The 23,065-nt window shown below is 37.8% G+C and overlaps 1 protein-coding gene across 2 annotated transcripts in view; it reads right to left on the reverse strand.

The window, feature by feature from the left end:
* Window positions 1–4,550: 4,550 nt before the first annotated feature.
* The window catches only part of kcnn3 (potassium intermediate/small conductance calcium-activated channel, subfamily N, member 3), a 66,816-nt gene continuing 48,301 nt past the window's right edge, over window positions 4,551–23,065 (reverse strand). For both annotated transcript variants that reach the window (XM_081388311.1, XM_081388312.1), the window contains 4 exons: window positions 15,884–15,994; window positions 11,339–11,466; window positions 8,322–8,391; window positions 4,551–5,934 (listed from right to left, as the gene is read on the reverse strand). In XM_081388311.1, the coding sequence (XP_081244437.1) occupies window positions 5,578–5,934; window positions 8,322–8,391; window positions 11,339–11,466; window positions 15,884–15,994 (666 nt within the window). In that variant the 3' untranslated portion in view covers window positions 4,551–5,577. The remainder of the gene's footprint in view (window positions 5,935–8,321; window positions 8,392–11,338; window positions 11,467–15,883; window positions 15,995–23,065) is intronic.

The raw sequence follows: 23,065 nt of genomic DNA on the forward strand, positions 1-23,065 counted from the left end.
GTTTGAGCTGTTTTAACTGAAAGCAACTTGCACTGATATATCTTAAAATATGTCAGTGCCGTTGTTTTGTCTCAAGATGTACACCAGTAATGTTTTTTTTCTAAAGCACGTTTATAAAAGCTACTTAAATGTCCTAATTGAGGCCTTATCCTGGCTTAATCTAAGCCCTACCTGTGAAACCAGGCCATTGTGTAGTGATCCCTAAATTAACTTTTTAAACATTGTATTTAAAACTATTAGTTTAATTTCTAGCATGGTTTATTTATTTATTAATCTTTAGGGAATATAGTATAGAATTTTGATACTGGCCATTAAATGGTTACCAGCCATAACTTGAAAGTAAAGATTGGCTTATGTGCATCTGCCATCATTTTAAAATCTACCTATAGTGTTATATGTGCTTTCATACCTGATGTTCAGAGTGTAGAAAAGACACTTTTATAAGTGCTGAGCCACTGTGAATCCCGTACAGCAGGACACTCTCACCCCTTTGACCAACATCCTCTAGAGACAGGATATGAGGTGGGGGAACGTACCCGGCATCGTGGTGACGCACAAACCTATGTTAATCACAGAAAACAAGATGTGCTTTATGCTGATGTGTTTTCCCCATCTCTCTCCCTCTCTCTTCACTTTAAGATCCTTGTTCACCTCACTGCCTGTATTGCATCAGACTCCTTTGCCAGCCACCAATTAAATTGCAAACCAGCCAGACAGCTAAAAGTATTTCCTGTGGATCAGGCCAAGAACAGAGCACAGTCATAACCTTCTCATTCTCAATGAAACGCATCTTCACAGCGTCCAAGGGAAATTTGTGAAATGAAAAGTACCTTCAGAGTCAAATGCCTGGACAGATAACTGCAGTGGGGGGTCGTCGGTAAAAAGCTGTCGCGCAGTCGTGACGATCTTAATCCTTTCAATCCGATCAATGATGACATCACAGCGCAAAATGTGACCTGTCACTAAAATGGGAATGGGTGAAGTCACACTTTTGAACCCTTCATGTTCTGTTTAGGATCCTAAACATAAAAAAAGTATCATTTTCAACTAAAATTACCCTTATGTTGTCCCAAACCTCTATGAGTTTCTTTCTTCTGTGGAACATATACAGAAAGAGGATATTTTGAAGTTGATTATTTGATGTTACGAAGTATTATTCATTGGAATTCACACACACAAATTGACATGTCCATTCCACCTAACATGCATGTCTTTGCACTGTTTGGGGGAAACCGGAGCATGCGGAGAAAACCCAAGCTGACACGGGGAGAACATGCAGACTCCACACGGAAAGGAGTTGGGGCTCAACCCAGGCAACTTCTCGCTGTGAGGCGACAGTGCTACCCACTGAGCCATATAAAGAGACAATTTTTGTCCATACAAAGTTCTGTCATGATGGCGCAGGCTGCTAGGTCATTTTTCAAATTTCAAATACTGGTCATCATTTTCTGTAGCAGTTGCAGTGCGCTTTCAGAAACCTACACCTTCCCCAACTCCACCTGTATAGATCTGCTATCCCGCCAAGACCAAACATATCAACATTGTCATATCCATTTACCATGCCAACACTCAGAGAGTTGTCATGACAGAAATGCAATGGAAGTCAATGGGAACCAAAACTGTTTGGTTACCAACATTCTTCAAAAATATTTTCTGTTTCACAGAAGAAAGAACATCTTACAGGTTTGGACCAACATGAGGTTGAATAAATCATGACAGAATTTTCATTTTTAGGGGGACTATCCTTTTAATAGATTGAGAACAACTGTAATGAGATTTAAATGGTGTGCACTGCATTTTAATTCAAGCAGTCAGTGAGCCAAAGAGTGAGCAGGCTGACTGCATTCAGCATTTATTTGTCAATTAAAATGACGGTTAATTTCATATGGAAAATGGCTTCATTATTCATAAATTGCTCATGAAAAAATAACCTATACTCCTGCAATGGCTATGTATGTCCTTTTGTAGAAAGAAAATGCATGTCTATTTATTACTGTCTCCTCCTCTCGCTCACCAGGGTCTTGTGCTTGGACCACAGTACGGATAGGGACAGCCTGGGGGGAGGACAGAGCTGACACCAAGCATTGCTGACTGCAGGAAGAGAGGGGCAGAGGAGCCGGAGGGCTGAGTGCTGAGAGAGGATACACCCTGACAGTCTCAGGCTTAGAGGACACCCTAAAGTCAGACAGACAGCAACAGAGTTAGACACATGACTGCAAGTAAAGAACGCTATTGTCGATATTATTCTTTTCATACTTACTTTTCTACAAATAATTCAGGCATGTTTCTTTTCAAAAATGTTTTAAATGTAAAAATGTCATGATAAGAATATGAAACTCTGACCCCGACTCAAGGGGTTTAGGGCAAAATGAGGCTACAAAACTAAATTAAGGAATTATTTTGGATCAAGAAAATATAATCATAATTACTTTAAATTATATATATAAAAACACACAGCAGGTCCAACATGGAAAATGCCTTCCTGATGAAGAATGACTTTGATAATTACACTACAGGTAATTAGGGCAAATATTTTAGGGTTTTATTTTAAATTGTAAAAATATTTCACAATATTCCTATTTTCACTGTATTTTTGATTAAATAAATGCAGTCTTGGTGAGCATAAGAGACTTCTTTAAAAAACATCAATTAAAAACTTTTGAATGGTAGTGTATAATATAATGTCATCATTTTGATACAATAAAGAGAAAATGAACAAGAACATTATAGTGATCATTGCTCACTTCCCATGTAAAGCATATCATTTCACATAAAATGTTGCAGAAACAAAGTTGTGGAACGTTACGTCTCATGTCTAATAAGTGAGGCAATCAAATTCCAGTCTAACTTAAGTTATTTTGATAGCCTATGTGTCGTGTATACACATTATAATTGCAAATTGCACTCTAAATTTTCTTTATCAGACTATTTATCTTTATCCCTCCATTTATAAATGGAAAGGCCTGAGTGAACCATAATTGCAGTCCCTCAGTCAATCACTCTCTCTTTCCTCTTTTCTCCCTCAATCTATTCAGGCTTTCACACTATTATCACACCAAAACAGCAAATTACTCTAACCAATTTTAAGTTTTTAACATTCTTCTTGCATTTGCAAACACATTGGTAGGCAAATTCTTCAGGAAATGCATACTACTGATTTGCAGGGCAGTAAAGGGGCAAACCAAACTTCACCCTGGATATGATGTCACAACAAGATTGTTTGAATTGTGTTATTCAGCAAGGGGAAACGAATTGATTGAATTAATTACTTTTCAGACATGACAGCTCGTAATGAGACAGAATGGCATGTTAAGCTGAGTATGCTCCACAGCCCCTGTCACTCACCATTTGTAGCATCCTCTCTGTGCTGTCAGTGTAATGTTCACAGGCACATGAACGCTGAGAGGGAACAGCAGCTTGGGAACGTTCAGTTTAGTTGACTTACTGAGTGCAATCAATGAGCTTATTAGCAGAATCACCCACACTGCTCTCTCCATCATAGGCATGATGAAATTGCAGCTCTCAAAACCAACTACAACACAACTGAATATTGCTGGTGGCTAAACAATTATTTTGACGTCAATTTCAAAGCAGGACACGAGCAGGAACCGCAAAGTAACGTTAGTTAATCTCATTTGTAAGAGCTACATTTGGGTTATGCTAGGCGATGGTAAACGGCACTAGTCGTTAAATGACGCTTGTCGATGTTGATTTTTGAAATAAAGTAGGCTTTTGACTGTAAGTTAATCATCGTGTTTTGTTTTTACATGACCCTCAGAACTTAGTAGCCTAACCTGTCTGCGCTGTTTTCAAAGTAGGCCTAGGCTACATGGGTTTTTTTTCAAAGGAAATAAAAATAATGGAGTTATGAGGTTTATAAAACCGAGAAGGGGGTCAATTATTTTACAGGGTTTTTTATAATAATTTAATCGTCCGTGAATGTAGGCTAAATGTAAAAAATAAATGAAAAAAAAAATAATTCTCGTGGCAACGCATAGGAAGCCTATATCATAGGCTACAATTAAGAAACAGTGGATGGCGGATTTATAGCCAAGATAAATCTGAATTTCAAACCGCGCGGGTCACACAACAACGTCTTTACATAAACAAATAAGCAAACAATAACAAAAATACTTTTTCGTTGGTGATACGCGATATAGATTTATAATAGATCCATAATAAAGGTCATATGCTACTTTATCGACACAGGCATACCGTCCGAATCGCGACTAACCGCGCATTTAACTAAAACTTTTGAAGCCCTTTTGAATATAGGCTAGGCTAGGTACAAACTCCACAAACTTTTAGGCTAGCCTACTAAGATCCTTCGGCTACAATTATAGTAAGATAAAATAGGCTATATATAACAATGTTTTAAAAAAAATAAAAACCTACAACAAGAGCGTTTAATGCTGCACGGAATCAAAGACACATTTGGTATTGTCAGTTGTAACGGTCATTAACGTTAAAGCATGAATGTGTATGTGCCTTTAATGGCTGCACGATCTGCCGCTGACAGTCACACAATGATACTCACACACAGACACAGTCAAGTATAGATATATACTTTATTAATTCTCTCTGGTAAAATAAAATTACAAAATAATTTCAACCTCAAACGGCACCTCCCTTATCTATAATTAATATTAATAAAATCGTTATTTATACAGCAATCATAATTTCCATGATGAATGAGAAGAATGCTATTGTATAATTATAATAAATATGAGCTAAAACTGCGTTAGTAATTATTAATAGTAAAAAACCGAGCGATACAAAGCTAAGTTTCAGTAATGGCATACTGTACAATATTCCAAGCGGATGTAATTCAGTATTCCGGCCACAGGATGTCACTATTAGTCAGTTTTCGAAATGGTCTCTCCATTGAAATGGGGTTAGAAGTCTCTTATTCCAACACCATTATAATAGAAGCAATTCCACTAAGAAAATGACTATAATCACTCATTCTACAGTTATTTCCGTGTGAGCAGCTGTTCCACCTTGATGGGGTGATTTTTATAATGTATCGACTGGCTTCAGCGTCGCTCTTCGAAATAATGCTTTGCTCAAATGGCTGTTAGTCTCTTGCAGACTGTAAAAAGTGCTGTCCAGCTATCTATGATGATTCGCCATCATAACATTCTCGGGTGCTGATTATTTATACTCTCTCTAATCCCAACCACCCTGATCCCTTGTTTTTGCAACACACACCTCAGTCCATTCAGTCAACTATAGACAAAGCACTTTGGTAGCAAAGACGGAATTAAGTGTGTGTATGAGTGTCCATGCATGTCAACATGTCTGAGTCAGTCTCTTCTAAAATGTATACATTCATGGTAACAGTAAAGGACGTCCTTCTTTTGGACTACATGAAATATGGCAGTTTCGTCATAGGGTTTTTGTGCAAATGTTAGCATCTCCTCCATTGTGATATATTCTGTGGCGTTAAGCTGCGTAATGCTCGTAGTTACAGTGCATCGTATGAGTATGCGTGTATATGGTTATGTCATCACTTCTCTTCATTACGACTAATCATCCATCTCTCCACCCTGGAGGGAACTTCCCGCACCAGTGCTCTCAGCAACTGGAGCTGCTGGTGTTGGGACTGTCCTTGGTGGGCTGAGCCGGGACGGAACCAGAGCCGGAGCCGGAGCCGGAGCCGGAGCCGGAGGGGGGGTTGGCTAGAGGCAGGCTGGCAGCGGTGGGTGAGAGCACAGAGGGCACAGTGGGGCTCAGAACCTTGGCATCACGCTCACGCAGCAGTTGAATGAGTGCGGCATGCTGGGAGCTGAGCGTGGCCGACAAATGAGCGGGCAGAGCGTTAAAGCCGGCCGTCAGCTGCTCCACCCGCTGCTCCAGACTTAACATCTGCCTCTCCAGATCCTCACTGCGGTCATTCAGCTCAGACATCAGTTCATACATGACGCTCTGCATCTATGTGGAGAGAGAATGACAGTGTAGTTACGACAAAAATACTGTGGTAAAGTAAAGGGAGGGATACAGGACAGTTAAAGGAAGGAAAAAAGAGTACAAACACTAAATGAGACATGAGAAACATTTAATAGAAAGAGTAGAGATAAAGTCAACATGGTGTTGACAATACATTTTACTTCTTAATGTAATACATTTCTGGTTGGATGGGACCCACAAATGAAAATTCTGTCATCATTTACTCACCCTCAAGTTGTTCCAAGCCTGTTTGTATTTCTTTCTTCTGCTCAACACAAAAAAAGATATTTTGAAGAATATGGGTACCCAAACAGTTGATTGACTTCATTGACTGACCATTGACTTCCATAGTATGGAGAAAAAAAATATTATGGAAGTCAGTGGGGTCAATCAACTGTTTGGTTACTTTCATTTTTCAAAATATCTTATTTTGTGTTTAGCAGAAGAAATTCATACAGGTTTGGAACAACTTGAGGGTGAGTAAATTGTGACAGTATTTATTTTTCGGTGAACCATCCTTTTAAGGCCCGTTGTTCACACCAATAACGATAACTATAAATTGTATGAGAACAGGAAAGTTCACACCACAACTAACGATAACAACACAAAAGAACGATATCATTGGAAACTCTTCCAGAATATTTTTTTCCAGCTAATAAACAAATAAAAACATTGACAGCCAATCAGTATCCATCTGATTTTAAAGAGCTTGAGCATTTAAAGAGGTAGACAACATAAATAGAATGCTATCGTGTGTTGGTGTAGTGATCTTTATAGTTATCGTTCTTGGTGTAAATTGGCTTTTATCCATCAGAAACTGAATGGATTGTGAACAGTGGGCGTTATATACCGGCATGGAGTTTGCTAAAACAAGTAGCTATCTGGTTATTGGATAGCATTATTCAATAGTGACATCAATGGAAAAGGAAAACAGAGGAAGAGCAATTTATTATATTTTGATGAAAAATTATGATGACAAACAATTATTTGTAATAGAACCAGGAATGTGCATTAAGTGCATTAAGTAAATAGGGTCCATTTTGATTTCATCTGTATTATCTTGGTTTCTTTGGCTAGACAGCAATACAATTAAATTGAGACTTTTGCTTGAGTCTTCAGCTTCTCCAATTTTTCTTGAGAAAAAAAGACTTCAGTAATCCCAAAAGTTTCTCCTTTCGAGTTTCTCGATGAGATCTTAAACTGTGGACAAAATCTGCAATCAAATATTTTTTCTAGGACTAAATCATCAGAACTATGAAATTCATATTAATTTTATAGCTCTAAAGTCATACTGTGTCTCAACAATTGTTTCATTTGTGTCCCATGTTCTGTTTATTCTCAGGAATTTTAAAGACAAAGTTGATACTTGAATAAAATGTAACCGATCTCCAACAGGTCTCCCAAGCTTTGCAAGGACACTATCTGATCTTAAAATACTTTAATAGGAAAAACAGAACAAGTAGAATTCAGATAAAAATCTTCTTAATCACTATTTTTGGATTGTATTTAGAGCAAAGCAATTTGTTAAGATCCTTAAAACCTAAATACATTAGTTACTTCAGAAGCAAAATATTAAGACTTGCTTTCAGAGAACACATCTTGAATAAAGTTTATTTTTCTTGCTATATTATACTTTTTTTTTCTGTCTTTAGGCATGGGTCTTGTCAAATTTAGTGAGGAATAAAACCTACCAGACAGGCTCACTGAAAACAAGTGTTAATATCTTATGCAATTAAATACCCATACACGACATGTACACAGTAGTACAACATCTTCAAATTTCTAAAGAGAAAATGGTGCACAGTGCAGGAACACACAACACACTCTCTTTCACACACAAAAAAAGCAAAAAAACAAATAAAAACACCAGTTACATTCAGAAAAATAATGCCCAAACAGGCATACACCGCCATCACGAAAAATATCTTGAATTGCACACATTTTATGTCACTCTTCAGCTTCCTGTCTCTCTCCCCTCCCACCCTCTCCCTCTCCCTCTCCCCGTCTCTTCGCTCCCACTGTCATCCCTGCTTTAACACTTGTTCAGGTTGCTAGGAGACACAAAGCCACAGAAACAAACGGGTCATCATGGAAACAGTTGAATGCTGAGATATATTTGGGAAAGCAAAGGTATGTGTGTGTCACCGGGCATTATGTGTTCCCGTCCACGTACTTGCAGCCTTGGGCATTATAAAGTGTTTGCGTGTATGTAGGTATGATAAAATTGCAGGAAAGGGAACACAATGTCATCGAAAGTGTGTGTGGGTGTCTACTGTTTCCTAACAGATGTAACGTGCATATGCGTGGGTTCTGATGTGCTACCATGTCTGTGATTTGTGTTGATGATGTGTGTGCATGGACAGTAGCCTTACCTTTGATAAGTCCACCAGAGTATTGGCTTGATCACTGAGTTTTCTCTGCTCCATTTTAACACTTCGTAATCTACAAAACAGGGACAAACACACACACAGCCCATTAGACCCCCTCCTAATCTCACTAGCACCAATGGCCCTCAGTTGTAAACCTCAACTAGCTAATTCACTTAATCAGCTTGTTTTCTTTATTTGTTTGTTGTTGATGAGAATCCCCCCAAGATGAATACGCAATTACGGCGTAAATCATAAAAGCTTCAGACTTAAAAGGATTCCATAAGTGTAGGATTTCTTTAAAAGAAAGGCTTCGGTTTGAAAGGAGCTCTTAAAACTGGCGGCCAGGGCTGCAACAAAACAGTGACAGGAGGATTAGAGCTCTTAAAATGATGAGTATGTGTGTGGTGGGCACCCACACAGAGACAGAGAATAGCATTAGCCCTAGCGAGCTAGTCAAAGAAGCTGATACAGCAGTCAGTTTGGCCAAACGAATAAGAAACAAGCTCGCTTCTGAAGCATTACGACGATCTGAAAAGTCAGAGGGTCATGTTGGTTTTCAACCAAATTGGACTGGCTTATGAATTTGAATTAGGTGACGTAACATTTGCTCAGTAGTTCTAACTAATTTGATAAAATGCAAGGGTGCTCTAGCCATATTAGCATTAGCACTTGTGTATTCTTCCAGTCCACTGCCAAAACAACCGTTTGACAGAGGCTTCTGATTGGTCTTAAAGGGATAGTTAACCTATAAATGAAACAGTCATACAAGTTTGGGACGGCATTATGATGAGTAATTGATGGCAGAAATGTCATTTTTGAGTGAACTATCCCTTTTAAGCCGTTGTTTTAATCAATTTATTTGCTCATTTTAATTGCAGCACTAAAAATGCAATAACCATGTTTCAAACAGTGGAGTGCAAAGTTTCTATACACCAATAGATAATAAAGTTCTGTTTATTATAAGTCCGCACTGCAATTTTAATGTCTGCCTCTTTAAATACTCATGCACTTTAAAGCCAGATTCTGATTGGCTGTCAGTATTTTTATCATTCATCAGCTGAAAAAAAAAAACATATATATACAAAATATCGTTGTCTTTTTTGTAATAGTTATGGCTGTTTACTTCGCTGTTCTCATCGAATAAGAATGATTATTAAGACTGCTTTGTCTTAATTATCAGTGTTCGTGTGAATGGCCCTTTACAATGTTTGCTATATGGATGGTCGGTGAGATCATTGATAAGGCCAGAAAATACTAAAATGTCAATAAATTAGTATTTGGATGATACAAAATATTGAATTACAATAGAAAGCTTAAGTTTCATGTTTCTACACCGGTTTCTAAATAGGTCTCTGGAGAGATGAATGGTACAGAAAACCATCACTACACTTGTACACAGATTTTTAAAAAAGCATGAAATTTTATAAATTAGCTCTTACATCTAACCCAGGGGTCGGCAACCCGCGGCTCTAGAGCCGCATGCGGCTCTTAAGCGCCGCCCTAGTGGCTCCCTGGAGCTTTTTTAAAAAATATGAAAATGGAAAAAATATTTCTTGTTTTAATATAATTTCGGTAGGAGGAAAAACATGACAAACATTCTTAACCCTTTCGCACGTACGATCACATCGTTCGGTGTGATTAGAACGGTCAGTGCATGACGTGATCAACTGCTAAATTCAAATGTGCTCTCACGCGTTGGCTAGCGCTGAGCCAGAGACAGGCGCGCTCAGAGCTGTCATATATCACAACTTTTCAGTGTTTTCAACCACATAATGTTTACTTTAGGTTTCAGACATATAAATACAAAAAAAAAATACATTTAGAGTTTGTAAAATACACACTGATGTTAAAGGAAGAGGCAATAATAATCCTTTTCCATTATAATTAGACACGTTTTATTCATATCAGATACACATTGTGTAAGTAACTTTAAAGTTTACTCTATTCTTCTCCCAGTTCACCAGCCACTTACTTTTATGTATTTCGGGAGAAGTGGATGAATTCACATGTTGTAAATCCAACAGATCCGATTCTCTGAACTGCGTCTGCGGCACAAACTAAGATGGCGGCGCCCATCGCACATACAGCTCAACTAACGCGATCGTTATAAAGGTGTTTAAACAACAAAACACTTCCAATTGCATATATTTGACAATCGGAATATCAGATATTTCATGCCATATCTAACAAATTTGTGAATATTTTGAATAAAAAAGGAAAAATGACAAAAGCAGATCATCATTCATTCAGCTCTGTTGCTGCTGCGGTGTGTCACGTGACACGCAATGACGCGTCACCATGGAAACCATAAAGTGACACATTCTAAATAACGGTCGCCTTGAAAAACTCACGGGTCAGTCAGAACATTTTAAACTTACGTGTGAAAGGGTTAAAGTTTTTCAACGTTGTAAACATAATACACGAATAAATAAATCGAAACATAATACATTAAAATTATAATGGAAGTTAAACTTAAAGCACGATCGTACAGCAGAGTAGTCACGTGGTGCGTCATTCTCTCCAGGATGCGCTGCAGGGAAAATAAACATAATCATGAACGCTCACTATGTATTTGTAGCCTACTTATCATTTTGATACTAGGGGGCTAATAACGCTAATATAGACACTTGCAGCATGTGTTGCCTTCATAAGGCTTATAAGGCTTTTAATTTTTTGCGGCTCCAGACAGATTTTTTTTTTTTTTTTTTGGTCCAATATGGCTCTTTCAACATTTTGGGTTGCCGACCCCTGATCTAACCATTATCAGAAAAAGCTGCCATTCGTCCATGGGCAGGTCAGACATGCTAACTGCCACAATCACACGTTATCACACAACTGGCCACTCAGCCCAAATATGAAGCACTCCAAATGCTTTTTGTGCGGTTTTAGCGTACAACGCTAAAGCTCACTAAGTACTTTTGTTGTTTATCGGTCCATCGGCGTGTGTTTAAAGTAACAAGTGCATAGATGAGAGCTTAAGTGAAATTGTGGTGTCTGTGAAGGGAGGCTGTTTTTCTCACTGGTGAATGGCTTGAAGGAACTTCCTCTGATGCTTGCGTACACGGGAGTGGTCAATTTTCTTCATCAGCTTGGTGTGCTTGTATATCAGCCAAGTCTCTCGTAGAACATTCGCTGCTGCGTTCTTTATCTGAGGGAACATGTCGCCATAACAACAATATTAGCAACAGGAAAAGCACCTCAGGAGAGAGTATTGACAAGTATAAGATCTGCTTTGCCAATACACGCACACAATCCCAAACATCTGCCAAATTAAAGGTCTTTTTGGGAGATATTCCAGAGTGACTTGACAACAGACATTGTAGCCCATAATTCTGTCATCTGGTCAATTCACTATTATGGCTGCAGACCAGTGATGTCCAATAAGAGAGAGTCGTCTCTAAAGCCGTATATTTATATCTTTGTGGTAAAGTTTTGAAGGACAATAGTAGTGAAGTAAAGTCACCTTTTAAATATCCCCAAAAAACAACAGACCGGAAGTCATCCATTTCCAATGGGGAGTAGTACGTGTCATCTGCGTATATGGAATTTTTGGATCTGATTTGAGCTTTGAATGTGTTAAAAATATTTTAAACGGTATGATCATATGTGATCACCCGACTGGATGTGATGTATTCTGATCAAAACAATGAGTGTAAGGTGAGAGTTACCTTACCAATTTTTCAGTCAGGACCACTTTTATCAAATGTATATTTTAAGTGATAATGCTTTTAGTTAGAGTTGGTGTTATGGTTCTGCTCTGGGCAAATTCCATGCCCAAATGCAGCAAGACAAACCTCCCTTTGCATAACTGAAATTCACAAAAATTTAACACAACTTCATGACTTCAAAATTCATGAGTAAGGATTATTACAATGTAACTTTACTGGTATTACTGAAGACAATCACAGCATTTATTTGCACACTCGGCCTGCATATTTTAGCAATTGGTCCACTACATACGCACATTTAGCACCTGATTAAACAGGATTGCGGGTGGTTAGCAGATAAGATGCGAGTTTTTGGAGATGGTCCTCAATGCAGAGCATAAAATCCAGGGGGAGGAGTTGGATAAAATCCAACTCCTCCCACCTTACATATACCTAAACCTACCCGTCTCCACCCCCTGATCCCTAAACCCACCCCTAAACCTACCCATCTCCACCCCTAAACCTACCAATCTCCACCCCTTATATAAGATCCGACTCCTCCCCTCGGATCTTGTGTACTGCATTGAGGTGCTACTGAGTTTTTGCACTGAAAGAGGTACAACAGAATATCTTGAGCTTCAAATATTTTAATGTTTTAAACTCTCGACTCTTGAAGACCTCCTTGTGCATCGAAAGATTCATTTGAGAGGTCTTGAAGCCACAAATACTCTTTTAATCTCACATATGGCACCAGAAAAGGGAGAGGGAGAGCAAATAAAGGACAAATTGAATAAAAAGAAATGCTGAAGAAAAATGAATGAGGAGACTTCAAAGGGGCGCCACTTCGGTGGAAAGAACAATTACATCCTCTTTGGGCAACGGAGGGATGAGAGAACCTTCCCGTTTTTAATAAGCTCCAGATTTGACAGTATTCCTCCACACATAGGGCAGCACCAGGCTCTTTTTTTTAGCACTGCACAGCTCTGATTAATTAACAGTGGTCAGTGTATTTAATAATACAAGAGTAGGAGCTCTGCTCCAACTTCAATGCAGGTCTCATTTATGAAAAGAGTCAAAGACAAGGCAAGTTAGGGAACGAGAGAGGGAAAACGATGATACCAGATAAAATTTAGGCAGGGATGCTCATAGCTGTCTACAAGTGGAGTTTTCTGGAATCTGGAATCCAAATGACAATTAAGCAGTATTACCGTGATTATAAATACTGCTATTACACATAAAATAATATAGTTCATAACAGCTCCTGTATATCTCCTAAATATACAAACTAGATCATAAAATGCCCTCATTCTTACAGTATTGCCATATAGCATTTTTTCACATGGTAGTCACTACTAGGCACTGTACAATCAAACAAAGACAAGATAGAACAAGAGACAGAGAGAGAGGGAGACTGTCAGAGAGGTTGAAGCAGTTGAAAGTGGACGTCAGAGAGGGGGAGGCAAAGGGCAGGTAACTGTAATGAAGTCTGGGCCATCATTGTTTAATAAAGCAATAAGCCCCTTGAAGCCGTGATTTACAGTGAATTTAGAATAGCTAAGGGGCGTTGTTAGGCACGACGCGGAGCTAACCCCCTTAGCTGTTCTAAATTCACTGTAAAACACGGCTTCAAGGGGCTTATTTCTTTTATAAAACGGTTACTCCATAAAAATATTCATTTTAATATTTATTTTATTCATAAAATAAACACCAGAAACAAAAAATATAATGTTACAACACATTTATTCCTCCATGAAACAATATAGTTCCAAAGAGGTTGCCAAGCAATACATGCAGCAACAAACAATCACAAACGGCAGTTGCGCAGTAATACTAATGTAATGCGGTCACATGTGTATGTTTGTTGAGTAATTTTCAACGGCTTTGAACTCGGCTCAACCAATCAGAATCAAGGACCGGAACTATCCGTTTTATAATATGTGGTAAACTGAAGCCTTACCATTATAACAGCTGCCAGACTAGCTCACCTCAAGCTACAACTTTCAATTCAATCTGAACATTTCTCCAAATACAAAAGATATGCACTATATGGGCTTCGGCACCAGGTAGTTATAGGAACTACTGGGTGCTCCCAGGTCACTGTGATTTTGCCAAGACATGTTGAAGACCTGTGATTTTGCCAAGACAACATTCCTCTCTGAAAATTTTGTCCAAACCATATCCTTACCCCTAAAAAGTTGTCCCTAAAATCAGAGGGAAATTATAGGTGAATAAACACAGATGTAGAAACATCTAACCCTGGTTGTAAGCCTAAACTTGAAATAACTGTTAACATCCCTCAAATCCAATTGGTTGATTGGAATGTTGTTCCAAGATCAACAAAGATGTTGATCCAGGAGTGTTGCACTTGGTGAAATCACGTTCACCAGTGGTTCCCCAAGAACTAAATTTTCCCCTGACATAAACCGACCAACAGCAACGTCATTTAAGCACAGCATTCAACAGCGCAACAACTGAGGATGGAGGACGGCACGATCGGAGCTGTGTTTTTGTTGTGTGTCGTCTTATTGTTATTTTTCATGCCCGTGGAGGTTTTGTTGTGTGCCGTGGGGTTCATGATAACAGGTGGAAATTATGAGATAGAAAGAGCAAAAAGGAGGGCTAAGAGACGAAATCTCCCACAACAACTTGCGGTGCTACATATCATCAAGGCTGAGAAAAGAACATAACGCCGCAGACAAAGGCGACAGGTAAATGCTGTTAAAGGGTTAGTTAGATTACTATAGATGCGAACAAAGAACCTTTATTTTTAAGAGTGTGGATGATTTTAAACTCGTATCTTGCATTATTTGAATGTCTTAAAAATAAATGTTTCAGAAGTTTTTTTTTTTTTGCAGAGATGCTATAGAAGATCCATTTTGAGTTCCCATAAGAACCCTTCATTGAACATTTCTTAAAATAACCTTTTTTTCCTAGTGTGAAGACAATTTCCACTATAAACTCTTTTGTGCAATGCAAAAGTTCCACGGATGTTAAAGGATCATCATCGAACTAGATACCAATAAAGAGCATTTGTTTTAAGAGTTTACTGAGTAAACAGGTAGTTAAAAATTATCATTCTGTTGTGTTCATCACACAGTAACCTTTAAAAACAATAATTGCATGAAAGAAAACATTTACAACCCTCATGAATGCACATTAATTATTGAAGACTGGCTGTTACAAGTGTAATCAGTTTAGAAGAGTTTATTTGCCACTAATGAAAAATTGTGAAAATGGTACTGACGTGATTAGAAAACTGGAATACTTTAGAAAGATCACATTAGCATTTCTATTCAAGGATAGTTTGTGATAAACAATTCTACCCAGAGAAACCTGTCCATCTTCACTGCACTGTCAGTTTCACCTGATTGGAAGATGGAGGAACACCTTTCCAACCAGTTGAAGGTAAACCTTTTGTTACTGTGTCTCCACGGCAACATGTTTGTGAGGTCAAAGTGGCGAGAACATTTTTCTGCTTTTTGTAGAGGTTTGTAACCATAGTAGCGGCAAATTCAATGCATGAGGATGATCGGCGCGGTGACTCTACAGCATTTATCAATCTCTCTTTCTCTTGTCCCCCAACAAACAGTTAAGCTGAGGCAATTGAGTAAGCTTGAGAGGTAATACACTTTTAAAAAAGAGGCTCGTACTCCCTTCACTTGAGGAAGGCATTTACTTTAGCTGCTCATCTGAAGAAGCACATCTGTATGTTGCAGTTATTGATCACCAGCCTTCTAGTCACTGATGTCAGCCATGATGCTGATACATATTTGATACAGGGAGCTATTTTTGAGTCTTTCAAGTGCATGAAAAATTGAAAAGGACCTAAGTAGAAAGAAAACTGGTACATGTATGGTTCTCTGAACATAAAGCTGTGCCTACGTGTCCATTTATTGAAGCGTGTGTGAGTGTGTTTACCCGTTTGGTGAGCTGTGTGTCCATCATAAAGTTGTGCACATGCTTCTCCGCCTTTGTCAGCTCAAGCTTCCTGGCTACCACGGCAACAACCAATGCAGTGCAACCTGCTCCCTGTGAGAGACAAGAGATGAGGTCAAGGTGTAAAAACACACAGAAGCATAAAATACTTCATACTTGTATCATTAGCAGAGATCACATGGAGAAACAGGGAAACATGACTGATAATAAATGATGATTGATCATAAAAGGAGATCCATGGACGGGCCAGGGAAACATTAACTCCAGTTCATGAGAGCATTAGAAAAAAAAGAGAAAAAAAGCAAAGGGTGGATGTGAAGTGTTTAGCATAAAATTCATAATTTGCTAATATTTCAAGCAAAATCAAAAGAAAAGAGATGAAAATGCTTTAGGAAAATGAAAACAATTTTAGTATTATTAGGATTTTTGTAGTGTTACATTCGGTGGCGTCATGCACCTATTTCTTTAAAGGGGAACCAGTGGCAGTTCTGTTTGCTTGGTGCCCTAGAGGAGACCAGGCATGACCAAAGGGAAAAAAAACTGTCTCTAGTGGTACAGTTTTTTTATTCAGTGTGAAAGTTGACCACTTTCAAATCTTGACACACACAGGTTTCCATGTTGTATGGGGACTTTCCGTAGATGTGATTATTTTTATACTGTACAAACTGTATATTCTAGGGGCCCTACCCCTCACAGAAAACTTTCTGCATTTTTACATTTTCAAAACATAAGCTGTTTTCCTCATGGGGACAGAAAAAAGTCCCCATAAGGTCAACATTTACTGGTATTACTATCCTTGTGGGGGCATTTGGTCCCCATAACATAGGAAATACCAGGTACACACACACATACACACATTGTGAATAAATATATACCGACTTCGGTACCAAGTCGGTATGGAAATTTAAAAAAATGTGATGACACATTCCCTCTAACAGTTTGACAACATTTGTCTCTGATAGGCCATTGTCTTCACGTGCTCAACATATGTCTGTGATTGGCTACATTGATCAACGCTTCAAAAACATGTCTTCACCGAGAGCTTACGCAGATACACATGTGAGCGTTTGAAAGCAGGCGTCTATCAGCAGATCCCTGATATATCCACTGATAGACGGATCCGCTGATAGACGCCTGCTTTCAAACGCTCCCGTGTGTATCTGTGTGACGCTCGGTGAAGACCATAGACTGTAAAAAAAATTATGGACGTAGTGTCCGTGACGTCACCCGTAGGTTTATGAAGAGCATTTTTGAAACACAAAGTCGGTGGAGCCGGCCGTCACCATCTTGGCAGCATGTCAACGCACCTCACTCTCGGATAACTGAAAATGGGCAAAGAGGCGGGATTAGCGGAGGTGACGTGACGGCTAACAGACAGCAGACAAACGGCTAGTAGTGACCATAGACATAATAAATACATAGACGCCCTATTGGCCGCTGGATCGTACGTCAACGGCGCCGCCATACTGCGGAGGGCAACTTTCCCATACCTCTCATAACGAGAATTGAGAAAAATGCCTATTTCTTGTGCTGCTTGGGGCTTTTCAAATCGCCACACAATTGAAAACAAGTCTCGGGGAATTACCTTTCACAAGCAAAACTGAAAATTTGTTTCTGGTTGCATTTCATTTACTATTTTTATTTTCAGAGGAGAAAGGCTGCAAAATTTAAAAATACTACTGTTGTTGTGTCACGAAAGGTAGTTTTAAGAGTTTTTCAGTCGACAATGTAGTTGTTTAAAGCTCAAATCTGTGGTTTATTTATAAAGATAGCGCCTTTTTAAAAATGTTATCTGACGGTTTCGGAGTTGTGAGATCCAGCGATCACCGCGGGCGCTCAGCGCTCATGAACCCCGCCGAGAACAGCCTTGCCTCGGCTTGTGCTTCTGAGTTCTGACCGGTTCTGACGTTCGCCGCTGTCAGCCTAGTGAGAATAATTCGTCTTGTGTTTATCTAACGGGCGATCTTTGGTTTCATTTATCTATAATTTGTTCCTTGGCAGATTGTTTTGGCTGAGGGCAAAGTGAAGTTTCATAACTTTATATATTTAGGCTATTTAATTTTAACGGTGTAGCCTGCTGTATGTTTGACTGAATCGTTTACTTTATTTCTTGACTTATATAGCTTCTTATACCTTTTAAAAACTGAAATTTAACAAAAAGAGACAGGGTTGCGTCATTTTATTTTTCATAGCCTATGTAATAATATTTTAAAATGAATAAATTTACATTATTTATTATTGTTATTATAATAATATACCACTTGCGATTATCAATCTATTATAGTTATGCTGTTAAATTATTTTACTATTCATAGTAACTATTTAACTTATTATTTTTTATTGTCTATATCCTGTAATTTATATTTCATATTCTATTGCTATTATTATAGTATTATACATAAACTACATGCTATTATTAATATATTATTATTATTATATTAGTACTTATGATATTATATAATTACACTTTTCATTACTATTTTATTTGCTGTATACTGTTTGTTTATTTTATTGACTAAACTATTTACTATTAGCCTACCTCTCACTTTATCTTATATTTACTATTTGCATTGCACTGTAGTTGTACCATTTCATGTATTACCATAAAGGATCCATCAGTTATCTTTGTTATTGCTAAAATCGGGTCAATGACAGAATATGCTTTTCCCACAATAAGAAAACTTTATTTAATTTAATGTGAAAATTAAATTATATCTCAGTATGGGGGTGTTCACAATTCTTATCCAAGAATGAAAAGCCAAATACATGATAAGCCTGAGCTTTGGCCATTCCTTATTAAAGAAAACATATGTTATAAATCTAACTATCGAGGTTTTAAATAACTACAGATTGAACTTTTTTGTACACCACATACAAACCACTGAAAACTTTTTGTTTTTATACAGAAAAACCGCAGCTCACCTGTTTACTTGCATTTGATTACAGCGCAATCTTGCCCTCCACAAAATGGCGGACGCGTTGACGTATCGCTGCAACGTTCCAAAGCGGCCAATAAGGCGTCTATGTATATTATGTCTATGGTAGTGACAACAGCGGCAATCCACCTGTCACTCAAGTGGCCACGCCCTTAATTATGCACAACTTTAAGGCTTAATATAATTTAAACGGATGAGTTATACAAAAATTCACCCCCCTCACAGTTGTCATGAAGGGCAAAATTAGCTATATAGACAAAAAGCACTTTTTGTACCAGGCTGTAAACATTTTTTTTTTCTGCTGTAAATTTTGGTATATTAACATGGGAGGTCTATATAGGATTGATTCTCTTTTGTAGCCTGTCTCTAGCGGCCAGTCGATGAATACGCTGATTTCACGCAGCCGCCATTTTGAAATCGAAAGTGAGGCTCCGGTGGGAAAAACCCCGGAAGTAAAGATAAACAACAATGCCTTTGGACTACCAACCTGAAGCTGCTGCCGCAATTTACACTTTTGGATGTTAATATCCAATATAGGATATGTATATAGTTCATTCCTGCTTCTTTTTTTTACTTTCTGAATTATATAAAAAAATATTTTATTTATAAATGAATTTCACTATATATAGTCTAAAGTATGAAAGAAATGTATGTACAGCTTTAGAATTGACACAACATCATTAAACACAACAATACACCATCGCATTCACGACTCTCCTGTGATTAAAGGCGACACTTCCGGTTTTCTTCCCACCGGAGCCTCGCTTTCGATTTCAAAATAACGGCTGCGTGAAATCAGCGTATTGCAGTTTGAGTCACTTCCGTGTTGGATTCAAGAGAGAGACCGGAAGGTTGCCGCATGGTGAAGACGATGGACATGGATGTTTTTGAAGCATTGACCATTTTAGCCAATCACAGACATATTATGTGACCCTGGATCACAAAACCAGTCACAAGTAGCACGGGTATATTTGTGGCAATAGCAAACAATACGCAATATAGACGCAATATGGGTCAAAATGATCGATTTTTCTTTTATGACAAAAATCATTAGGATATTAAGTAAAGATCATGCTCCATGAAGATATTTTGTAAATTTCCTACCGTAAATATATAAAACACTTATTTTTGTAAGTGAATGCAGCACAATCGCGAACATAAATGGACAACTTTAAAGGCGATTTTCTCAATGTTTCGATTTTTTTGCACCCTCAGATTCCAGATTTTCAAATAGTTGTATCTCGGCCAAATATTGTCCTATCCTAACAAACCATACATGTGACTGGTTTTGTGGTCCAGGGTCACATATAACACAATGGCCAACCAGATGTGTTTAAGAATCCGTTCAATAGTGCTCAAAATGCTAGAGGGAAATGCTGGTATAGTCACATTTTTAAAATTTCACAAAATGTAAAGGGCCCTATTTTAACGATCTAAGCGCATGGTCTAAAGCACCCGGCGCAAGTTCACTAAGGGCGTGTCCGAATCCACTTGTCCATCCCTATTCTCATAATGAGCAATGGGTGTGTTTTGGGATTTACGTGCGTTAAACCAATCAGAGTCTCATCTCCCATTCCCTTTAAAGGCCATTTGCAATGCGCTATGGCAGATTCGCTATTTACATGACGGAATTCGATAGTGGAAATACCGAACGCATCTCCAGAGCGCAAACAGAACTGCTCGTGTGCGAGGTAAAAGTGCGCAAGCAGACCATATACAGGACAAGCCGGATTCCACCATATCTTTATGTACACAATAATAATCTTTTACATGGTAATCCTTTTATTTTAAATATGTACGTCCCTGTGTGTTTAATAAGCAGAGTGTACGCGCGTTGTGGACCCGCCTATAGGCGCACATTACTAACGCGCTCATTAAATAGCAAAAAAAATATTGCGCCATTGACTTTAGACCAGGTTTCAGTTGGTCACAGTCTATTTCTGTTGCCTCAAAATAGCAAAGCGCCAACGATGCGCCAGAACACAACTCGTTTTCAGACCAGCACGCCCATGGGCGCACAAATGGGCGCAAATGCATTTGCTATTTAAATAAAGTGGCGCAGGATGTGAAAATGATAACTGCGTCGGACTGAAACTAGCAAAAAACACTTGCGTCGCGCTTGGCGCTGCATTGCGCCGGGTGTAAGATAGGGCCAAAAATTTACAATTTGACAAACACTAATATAAACCAAGCGCTACTTAACCTGCTGACAATCAATGTATTTTCAATTTATGGAAAAGAGTAGCTTTGACGATTTAATTAAGTTAATTTCATTAACGAAAACTATGATGAAAAATGTTTGTCGACAACCTTTTTTTTTTTCACGACTAAAGGTGCGGTCACATTACACTTTTTAGTCCACTGACTTGCATTCAAACACATGCAAATATGAGTGACAGGAAACGCAAGCTCATGCGAAGAAGTTTCGTATTTTGCTGCGTTTCAAACATAAGACTGTAAAAAAAGATGAACAGCGTGTTTCTGCTTCCTTCCACTATAGAAAAATGAAGCCAAAACGTCCCAGTAATGGTCGTTTATGTCATTCGGAGCTTGAGCCTGCGCAGTAGTGATCCTGAGGTTGGGCCACAGTACCAAGGTCCCGCCCACACTCCCACTCTCACAGACTCAATTGTAAGCACAGCTGTCAATCAAGACTTTACACCCCTTTTTTGGCATCAAATAACTAACTAAAACCAAACTTATTGGAAAAATGAACACTTGAACATACGTCTGCGTGATAAGAACTACCTAAAAATGACAGAAACCATCTTTGGGAAAAAATAATTTGAAATGTAATTGGATTTTTTAGTTTGGCTCGTGTCCCATTCAATTACATGGAGAGGGTGGAGTTTAAGAACTGTACTGAAGCCACCCAACAGGGGGTGATCGAAATGCTCTGGCTTCACTTTTCAGGACTTGTGCGGCACACTTGGTTCCAAAGTTCTTGTTTGGTGAAATCTGATCTGCAAATTCGTAATAAATCGACTGCTTGCGATTGTGATTTTTTTTGCTGTTGAAAAACATTAATGGAATTTGGAATTAGGAATTTCCCTGCTTTAATCTTTGAGGGAAGTTTCTTGTTTTACCAGCTTTTGTAATGTAGAGAGTGTGTTAATTTATATGATAAATAGCCACTAATAAATAAGGAAACTAGATGAGGTCAAATAAACCATGCGTATGAGTTGACATTCTCTTGATTTGTGCTTATAGGTGAAAGTGCAATAATTCTGATGAAATATAAAAATAATTTTCTAAAATGACGACAATCGTTATGATTATAATTTTGAGCAAAATAATCATGACGAAATGTGACTAAGTTTTCATTGACTAAAACTAGACTAAAATGGCCAGACATTTAGCTGACTAAAACTTGACTAAACAAAAACAGGACAAGGCTGGACTAAAAACTAAAAAGTACATTTGACACAGGACTGAGACTAAGACTAAATTAAAAAATAGTAATAACTCCTTTTGAGATACTGTTCAAAAGTTTGGGTTTGAAATCGGGGGTAAGATTCTGTAATATTTTTTTTTAAAAAGAAGTCCCTTATGCTCACCCAGGCTGTATTGATTTGATCCAAAAAAAAGAGGATTTTTAAAATAACTGTTTTCTATTGTAATATATTATATTGATAATTTATTCCTGTGATGGCAAAGCTGATTTTTAGCATCATTACTCCAGTCTTCAGTGTCACATGATCCTTCAGAAGTCATTTGAATATATGATCAAGAAACATTTAATATTATTATTATTATCAATGTTGAAAACAGTTGTGCTGCTTAATATTTTTGTGGAAGATAATATTTTTTTCAGGATTATGTGATGAATAGAAAAGAACAGATTTTATTTTAAATAAAATTTATTTTGTAACATTATAAATTCCACTTTAATTGCTTTTTTAGCTAAGTAAAAGTATTTGTAAAAATATATATATATATATCTTCCTGACCCCAAACTTTTGAATAAACCATAATGTGGTTCTCTCATTCATGATATTCAAACAAAAATTTGTAAATTTGTAAGTATTCACATTGTTGTACTGCCTTTTCCCAATTTATTCTGATAAAAAAGCAGTATGATAATGAGTATGATTGTCATTACTGTATAAAAGTAATGTAAATTTAATCAGAGTAACCAAATATAATTTCATATAATTTACATTTAAAAAATGTTTTGATACTGGGAAGAAATATGACCCTGACCTGAGATTCTTGAGATTCATCCATG

The sequence above is a fragment of the Scardinius erythrophthalmus genome (assembly GCF_964197995.2).
Source record: "Scardinius erythrophthalmus genome assembly, chromosome: 16".
Taxonomy (NCBI): domain Eukaryota; kingdom Metazoa; phylum Chordata; class Actinopteri; order Cypriniformes; family Leuciscidae; genus Scardinius; species Scardinius erythrophthalmus.